The 8,951-nt window shown below is 44.6% G+C and overlaps 1 protein-coding gene across 1 annotated transcript; it reads right to left on the bottom strand.

Moving 5' to 3' along the window:
* On the bottom strand, positions 1-8,119 carry calm1a (calmodulin 1a). The gene is made up of 6 exons (XM_080479606.1): positions 7,988-8,119; positions 2,284-2,314; positions 2,016-2,159; positions 1,821-1,927; positions 1,266-1,401; positions 1-1,184 (listed from the first exon to the last, which is right to left on the bottom strand). Exons 1-6 carry the CDS (start codon positions 7,988-7,990, stop codon positions 1,156-1,158), a joined length of 450 nt encoding a protein of 149 aa, XP_080335732.1. The 5' UTR covers positions 7,991-8,119; the 3' UTR covers positions 1-1,155.
* Between the last annotated feature and the right edge of the window lie 832 nt (positions 8,120-8,951).

Below are 8,951 nucleotides of genomic sequence, written 5' to 3'. Positions count from 1 at the left end.
TTTTACTTCATGGTTTTTTTTTATTGGAAAAACAAAATGTAAAGACTAGCATGTACAACTTGGAATGCAGATCAACTGAACAGAACAGTTGGACTGGGCCGGGCCTCGCCGCACCCACACGCGCACACAGTCAGACTCGCACACACAAACACAAGATAGAAATGCTGCAAAGCACCGACCCTGTCCCCGCTAAACCCAAACCAACAACCCCCCACCCCACCACATCCCATGAAACCCTCTGGCGCAGGTTTGGGGCAACGCGCCATCGACTCACACACTGCTGCCCCCACAACCGGCGTCTGTATGTAATCCCCCTTAAAAGGTCATCCGTCCCCTCCAGAGGTCAAGGACGCAACCGCTGCAAGAGGGGCCAAGTCTACCCCCCACCCACCCCGCCACCCCAGCTTCGCCCTCAAAAAAGGTAAACACACAAAAGGATAAAGTGAGTATCCCGACATGCCAGAAACACAGAATCTAAAATGACTTCTTATTTATTCCTTTATATTTTTATTATTTTTTTTAAAAATATCTCTATCGGCTTCATTTGCGTGAGCAAACTGCGAATGATTCGCCGGTTCGCTCACGGCCCTCCCTCACCTCCTCCTCCCTGTGGGTCCCAGGCCAACCTGAGGCCCAACTAACAGACCGTGTGCCTCTGGGCCCTCGGCAGTAACCCATCTAAAGCTGCATGCATGAAGAACAGGAAAGGAAAAGACAAACTTAAACAAAACAAAGAAAGAAAGAAAACGGACTCAGAAGAGAGAAGGCGATTGGCCAGCCCAAAATATCGTCACAATGTCAGGCAGATGGAACCAGGAAGCGGTGGAGCGCTGGCCGAACCAACCGGCTGCACGGAGGCTGCTTGGTGGCTAAAACAGGTGGAGATCTGATTGGGCAGCTCGGCGCTGGGAGGGGGCGGGGCATGGCGGGGTGGGGCGGGGCGGGGGATACAAGCCAGTACATGCAGATTCATTTAGGGTTGGGGTATTTTTTTTTTCTGTTTTTGTCTTTGTTGAGCTTGTTTATATGGACAGGTTTTCAGTTTTCCAACATTCAGTTTAAGTTGTCTATACAGAACAAGATTAAATGTAGATTTTTGCAATAAGAGGTAAGTGAAACATTAGACTGATTGTTTGTCTTGAAGGTGAGCCCGGTTCATTTGGCGGTCATCATCTGAACAAACTCTGTGGGATGAGAACAGAGAACAGTGAGCTCTGGGGCAGGACCGAGAATTACCGGAGGACGGCGGTCTGGACTTATCGTACCTTCATAGTTGACCTGTCCGTCTCCGTCGATGTCGGCTTCTCTGATCATCTCGTCTACTTCCTCATCCGTCAGCTTCTCTCCCAGGTTGGTCATAACGTGACGCAGCTCAGCTGCACTGATGTAACCATTACCGTCCTGAAAAGAAGCACAATTAGAGAAGTTTAGATTTTTCACTTTGCTTTTGTCCTACTTATATTCCATGTATCTATTTGTTTTGAGAATTTTATTTGGAATAAAATTGTCTTCATAAAGTCAACAGATACTATAGAAACTAATATCAAGCCTACATGCTGTAGAAGATGCTGGAGGGTTTTGAATTGAAAGCTGCTGCGGGAAGTTTAGTTCAGACATTTCTTTTAACTTTTCAGAGTTTGCTGAGAGGTTTTCAAAGTGCAGCACGTTTAATGACGCAACTATTAGGAATTGTTACTGCGATTCATCGACAAAGTGTTTTAGCACAATATGATGCAGTAAATTATGTGAATACTCAAACACACAGACGTGACATATTGAGCAGAAAATACTAAATCTCACTGCAACATGCAGATTCCCACCTTATCAAAGACTCTGAATGCCTCCCTGATCTCCTCCTCACTGTCGGTGTCCTTCATCTTCCTCGCCATCATGGTCAGGAACTCGGGGAAGTCGATGGTCCCGTTACCTGACAGAAACCAGGCCAGACACAGTTATCATCACGATTCTTTAGAGTCAAAGAAGGAAAGAAAAGCATAAATGTTTCCGCAGCATACCATCAGCGTCCACCTCATTGATCATGTCCTGGAGCTCCGCCTCGGTCGGGTTCTGACCCAGTGACCTCATGACTGTGCCCAGCTCCTTGGTGGTGATGGTCCCATCTCCGTCTTTATCGAACAGGGAGAAGGCCTCCTTGAACTCTGCAATCGGCACAGAGAGTAAAAGGGCTGGTGAAGAATAATATGAGCAGCAGCCGTAGACGTGCATCAGAAAATATTCGATGTGCATCCGAAGGAGGACAGCGACGTCACAGTGGGATCTTACCGGCAATCTGCTCTTCTGTTAGTTGGTCAGCCTAAAAAGACAAGAATTCAGTCATGAGCGTGCGATTTAATGCTCGGGTGTAATTCGTGTCTGAAACTTTTGAATGAGATACAACCATAACCAAAACATCAAGCCGCAATCAAGAGACACAACCAGTCCAAGAAGACATCAGCAAGACTCTGACGTAGTTACACCAGAACACTAACACACGGCTTTGATCCTAAAATCTTTCCACCCGTCGATCACACCATGGAGGCACCACCTTTAAATCATCAAAGTGGATGTCCGTGAGGTCAGCCACCAGTCTCACGGCCTTTGGTTCGGGTTTTTTCGCCTCCCTGCCTCCACCTCCTTTTGCTCCTCCGTCCAGTCTCAACCCTCCACCTCCTTTGCGCTGCTTCAGCTCAACACCTCTTCCTCCTGCACCTCCAGCTCCGGCTCCACCCGCTTTCATGCTCAGCCCGTCCAGTGCCCCGCGCACCATCACCAGGCCTTCGGCGAGGCACTCTGCTCTCTTGCCAATCTGCACACCTTGCTTTTTGACCTCAGCCAATTCGGCTTTGGTCCTCTGCAAGCAGCTCCTCAGGTCCTGCATCTCCCTGACCAGGCCGTCCATCCGGCTGGACGACGTGTCCATGAGCATCTGCAGGAAGGCCCGGTAGTTCCTCTCCTGCTGCTGGATGAGCTCCTTGTAGTAGTGCTGCTGCTCGTCCAGGAGGTCGTAGACTGTGGACAAGCTCACCAGATCGTCGTCAGCTGGGTACATGGCTACTTTCTTAGGCAGCATCATGAGTGAGTGATGACAAGAGGGGCAACAGCTGTGCCTTAAGGTGGGAGGAATGGGCGAATGAAGAAAATATTGACTAGACATCTATCATCCAATCCTGATCTGTAAAATGGATGGAAGGAGACACAGACCAAGAGCAGATTTGGCCATAATTACATCATTGTGGTGATTAGTCTTAAAAGTTTGCATCAATCCAGAATTTTTGATCCTCAGCTGGATGGCCACATGAATGTTGACATCTGGATGATAGCCGACCTCTTCTTTCACTTCTTGGAGAGATGACAGATGTTTTCACAATCCTGGAGCAGTTGAGGGTCAGCCGGTGGGCACTGACCCGACAGTCAACGTCTCGCTCTTCCATAAGCTGGATGACAAGTTGATGGAAAAGCTCGGCTCCTTCTGCTCACGTTTTCCTGGTTACGTGTCCACTTCTCCGTCTCTCAGTAAGTCCGTCTGCCTACATGCTCGTCTTTCTTTGCATCTTGCGCTGCTGCGAGTGTACGTGACCAGACACTGTCCTTCCCAGGCTGCATCTAACTCTGAGTGGGTGACACTTTGGAGACCCCGGCTCCCTCTGCCTCCATGTCAGCGTGTGTGTGTGTGTGTGTGTGTGTGTGTGTAAGTTGAGGCATGACAGTGAGGCCATAGCTGTCTTTTCATCTCTCCAACACACACAGAGTTAAAATGCATGCATTAATGAAGTGTCCACCTCCTGCTGTAGTTCAATAGATGAAAAGCCTTCATCAGTTTGACGAGGAACTAGAGTGTGTGTGTGTGTGTGTGTGTGTGTGTGTGTGTGTGTGTGTGTGTGTGTGTGTGTGTGTGTGTGTGTGTGTGTGTGTGTGTGTGTGTGTGTGTGTGTGTGTGTGTGTGTGTGTGTGTGTGTGTGTGTGTGTGTGTGTGTGTGTGTGTGTGTGGAGAAGCTGGGAGGCCGGGCCAGTGGAGACGAGCCCAACGTGTCAGGGAAAATGATTTAAGGCGTGTGACAGTAACAGAGTCCGGACCAGGGGGAGGTCATCGGAGTTCTTGTGTGTGTGTGTGTGTGTGTGTGTGTGTGTGTATGTCGACATGCATGTGCTAATCTGTCACCTGTCATCTCACTGCTACAGTTGCAGCTCCTGGAGAGGATCAGTTGCCTGGTCATCTGACCTCCCACAGAGCATCATGGGTCACACCAAACGGACCTCTTCAGCATCGCCTCACAGTTTCTATCAGTAACATGCTACTTCTTGTTGTGGTATGTAAAAAATGGCATTGTGATCACTTTTATCTGCCTTCTTTCCGGCACTAGGATTTCCCCAAAAACCATACTCCAGCACCTGGAAACACACCTTCTACAATTCAGCTGCAATACTAGAATAAGAAGCTCCACAAAGTTTTAACTGAACATTTTTTGAAGTCATACTGCTGCAAGTACAAACAGTAACAACATTCACAAGGAAATATTTTACATTTTTGAGTGGTTTAAGTTACAAGTAAGAGGCACTTTAAGGTATGATGTTGGGGGACATTTGAAGGTAATAAGACACCGTATGAAATTAAACCCGAATAAGAAACCATTTGCACATCATTAAAACAAAGCCAGAGCAGAGGCCATGCCAAATAACATATTTTTTAGTCATAACCTCGATGACCTAAACAAAGAGTAGGAATGATGCTCAAAGCTTAAACTTCAAGGCGTTTGTCGTGCCCAGACATGAAAAAAACGTGGGGCGAGCAGAAACCGGGAAGCTTAACAGGGTGCTGCACGAGGGGGAAAAAAGCTGTTGGTTAAAGTGGTGCCTTGAAAGTTAAAAATAAAAAAACATCCAAAGTAATAATTATTTGATGCATTGAGACTTAGAGTTTAATTCATAATTTAATTTCCAATCAATTCCTACTACTACAAAACCAAAAGTGAAAAGTTACAACAGCTTCAGACTATAAAAGTTACCCAATATTCACTTTCAAGGAACACCGAACTTAGAGTCTCTGCCCAAAATTGTGATTATGCCTCATCAAAAAACAGTGTCTATTTTGTTTTCAATAGTGTTGCTGCAAGCATTCACATGATGAAACATCATTCATATTCATCATACAACTATACTATGTTGAGTCAATTAGCAACGTAGGGGGATTCTTTCCCTTTAATGATGAGATGCTGTACTCCCTTTCACAGAGACTTTGTGGAAGACTTTGACCAACAACTGATAAAGAACAGGATTTTATTTTCCCTGTGGCAGCTCATTGAACTTGAAAGAAAATTAAATAATAATAATTTAAAAAGAAGAAAAAAGTATTGCATCATACTATGTCACTGGCCCTTTGCTGATTATTGAAGATGATTCATTACAATTAGGAAAAAAGAAAACAAGTTTTGTTTTAGAGGAAGACAGCTATACTAAATATCAAATTACATAAAGTAGTCTTACATTTTTGAATGCTAAACAATGTTTTGTGGCTCCAGACAAATATTATTTGGTGGAAAACAGAAAAATGATCTCTTTATCACAAATGTTCCAGACAACTGACCTCTGTGACCAAACACAAACCCGACAACAAAGGGGTTTCAGATTGTCCAGTAGCCCTGAAACCCTGTGCTTCTTAGAAAGGACATTGCGATAAACAGTTTTAATAACTGCATTCTGCAACTTCATTTATGTTCTGTTGTGTGACGAGAAAGAAAAAGGCTCCAGTCAGGTTACAAACTATCCCAGGACCTCAAACTAAAGCGACTCCTCTTACTGAGGCCTCACAAAACTGTCCTGATGAGCACAAACACCGGATGGGTCCCCGAGGGCTCATAAATAATCTTTATAAGTTGGACCTGTTAATAATACAGCTTACAAGTATGACCAAGTATGAGCAACCATCTTTTATAACAAATGAAAGGTTCAAAGACCAAATTATCCACCATCAAGTCAATATAAATCATGATAATCTACTGACACTACAGGTCAAGGAAACCAGTAGTACAAACATGCTGACCTTTAACCAACTTTAGGACTCCTCCCTCCACCAGATAGCATCTCCATTATAAAAAGAGGAAACCTGCGAGTAGCAGATTTGGGTTCAATGCATTACAAACCACATGAACTGCCATGAAGACATTCAATTATACCTACAGTCTGTTCAAAATAAGTCCAAATGACTTAAACATTGGTCACAGGAAGTATCAAGCGCTGACACCTATACAGTACTTTTATATTGGCTGAGGCTTTTCTCAAAACAGGATCTGGTAGTTTCTCCAATGACAATATGTAGAAATTGCAAGACTGCTCAGCATTAAGAGAGCTGCTAAGGTATAAAACAGGTTTTAGTGACACAATCCACAGCAAAGGTCACACTGTGACAACAAAACATTTTGCTTGAATTTACTTACCAGTAAGTGGTTGGCTACAAGTTTAAATGACACAAGTCCTGCATAATTTGTTCACAAGCTCTTTGCATAGCTAAAAAAATTCCCTCAAGCAGAGAGTATGGCTTGCGTAATCACGCCGTGGCATCTAAGACTCACACACAGCCCGAAGAAAAGCTCCACTATACTACATGATCCAGTTTTTCCACTTGAAAACACAGTACTGCTGTAGTATGAATGAAAGCAACTTCCTCCATGGGCTGCAGCCTCGTCGCTCATGACCGGGGTGTGATGACTCCACTCCCCAAGAAGATTCCAATAACTGTCTGTAACTGTATTTTCACATTTGTATAGACGATCACCAGAGGGGTTTTACTTGGAAAATGTGCAAATGAACAGGGAAAGCTTTGTTGTAACATTTCTTCTGACCTAATAACTCAAGAGTCAAAATGTGACCTGACAAAAATTACAAGCATGATCAGAGAGTGTAGGAGTCCACATACCTACCCATTTATTATATAAAGTTTCAGGAGAATTAAGAGCAATATTGTTATACAAAATAATTTGATTTGTCTAATGCTTAAGGTTTCTTCGTGTTGAAAGTATATTTTCCTCTTTTGTCTGGAATTGGTGCCACATAGACAATCGAGATTGCCACCTCGAAAGGGTGTGGTCTACCTGTCCGACCCTTCTGCTCCCAAACCACTAATTTATGTAATCCAGTCTTTAAAGAAGACCTGCCACAGGTTTCTCCACTAATCTCACACGTTTTCCACACTGGTAAAGGTATTTATTGTGCCTCATATTCACTCCTGAGATCGCAGTGGAGGGTGGTATTAGATTTAAAGTTGATAAGCATAATCTGGCCCTCTCCTGTATGCTCATAGGAAGGCCAAAATCACAGAAACATCCGAGCACCTTTGGCTGTGTATGACAGTAATGTACAGCCTCAAATTCAAATAAAAAAAACATCCGTGGCGGATCTGAAGCAAAACCTAACCTTTGTGGACGAAAAATACATAAATTCATATTATGATCGATCACTTGATACGGTATCTTAAAATTGCATCCCGCTGTGTCAGTACCTCACCAACACCTGCCCTTTCTATAGCTCCATGTTTGCGATTTAATTAAAGATGACATGCGAGAGGAAACCAGCCAACCGTGTGCCCATCTGGCCAGAAACTGACGAAAGCGAAGATGCGGAAAACCGATCACCGGAGCTGTAACGTTAGCTGTGATGCTAACACTGACAGCTAGCCGAGCCCCGACAACTTACTATCACGGCCACCTGTAACAAACGGCACTTAAGCTGGATGTGACCGGGGCTTCGGGCCGGCACTAAGCCCCGGAAATAAGCCTGTGGCCGCACGTCCAACCGCCGCGAGCAAACCGGTTAACGATACGAGCCGAGTCGACGGTTCAAACGAGCGGTTTATTCCTCCGCAACGGAGGTTTCAACGGGAAAGCCGATCTCCGAGGAAGCTTTAAAGCACCCCGGCCGCTTGCGCCAACAACAACCCACCATTGCTTCATTTTGTAGAATTTTACCCGCATACGACATTTGAATGAATACTCACCATGTCTGTCTGGGTCGGTTCGCTTGGTCTGCTAACGCTACAGGGAGAGAAGAAATGGAAGATCGCCACTGAAGAGAGCGGGTTGGCAGGAGGCGGGAAGGGCGAATCACCGCTGTGCGGAGTAGCGTATTCCTCCGCACAGAGGCAGCGGCGGCGGTGTGCTCCACTGTCAGAGGCGTTAGTGCAATGTGAGCGTGTGGAACCACTGTCTGAGGTACTCATGAAATGTTGAAATAAAACAGGCATGAAGAAAGGTTGTTTTTTTGAATGTATGTTAAAGTTTTGCAATGCAAGACTGACAACTCTTCACACTCATGATAAGGGCAGATGTGCCACCACCATTCCTTGGTGTAACTTTGAGGTTCACATGAATACTTTTTCATTGAGACATTGAGATTGTGGGCCAAAGGTATAACAAATATTTAAACTTTTAAAAGAGAAGATCCATCAAGAAACAAAGAAAATGGTCAACTGGAGGCCAATGCCTGTCATAAGTAACTCATTGGCTAAATCATGAAATAAACAATTGAAGTAAAGTAAAATCAAATTTTACACAAGTGGCTTGTTTATTTACACATTTACACTTAACTTGTATCATGCCAATTTACAAGTGACCACTACTTTATTACCAAACGCAAAGGGCAGGGTGTCAGAGTTGTTTGGCCGATATATTTTATTGGCCCAGTTAAGAGCCTTGTTTTTTGTTTTTGAACTACAGAATCCCTTCATCTGATGGGTGGATGGATAAAATTTGTATATATCGATGTTGTAACTTATGCAATGATGTTTCTAAACGTCAAGTGTCCCAGTCAAATAGCTTCCAACCTGTGTCTACTTTGAAAGCATGTTAATACAATGCCAGGTAATGTCCCATGTGTCTCCTCCACTTGGCACCAATTAGAAATGCTGCCAAATTCTCTCTGCCAGTTGGCTGCCGCCACCTTTGGCTCCAAACACATCGTCA

The sequence above is a fragment of the Lipophrys pholis genome (genome assembly GCF_963383615.2).
Source record: "Lipophrys pholis genome assembly, chromosome: 14".
Lineage (NCBI taxonomy): Eukaryota > Metazoa > Chordata > Actinopteri > Blenniiformes > Blenniidae > Lipophrys > Lipophrys pholis.
Note: the sequence above shows the minus strand (reverse complement) of the source record. Positions and strands in the feature narration are given on the sequence as shown.

Coding starts and splice junctions, on each gene's coding strand:
- calm1a (XM_080479606.1), bottom strand. Junction 1,928..2,015: donor CAATGAGGTGGACGCTGATG/GTATGCTGCGGA, acceptor GGTTTCTGTCAG/GTAACGGGACCATCGACTTC. Junction 1,185..1,265: donor CGGACAGGTCAACTATGAAG/GTACGATAAGTC, acceptor CTCATCCCACAG/AGTTTGTTCAGATGATGACC.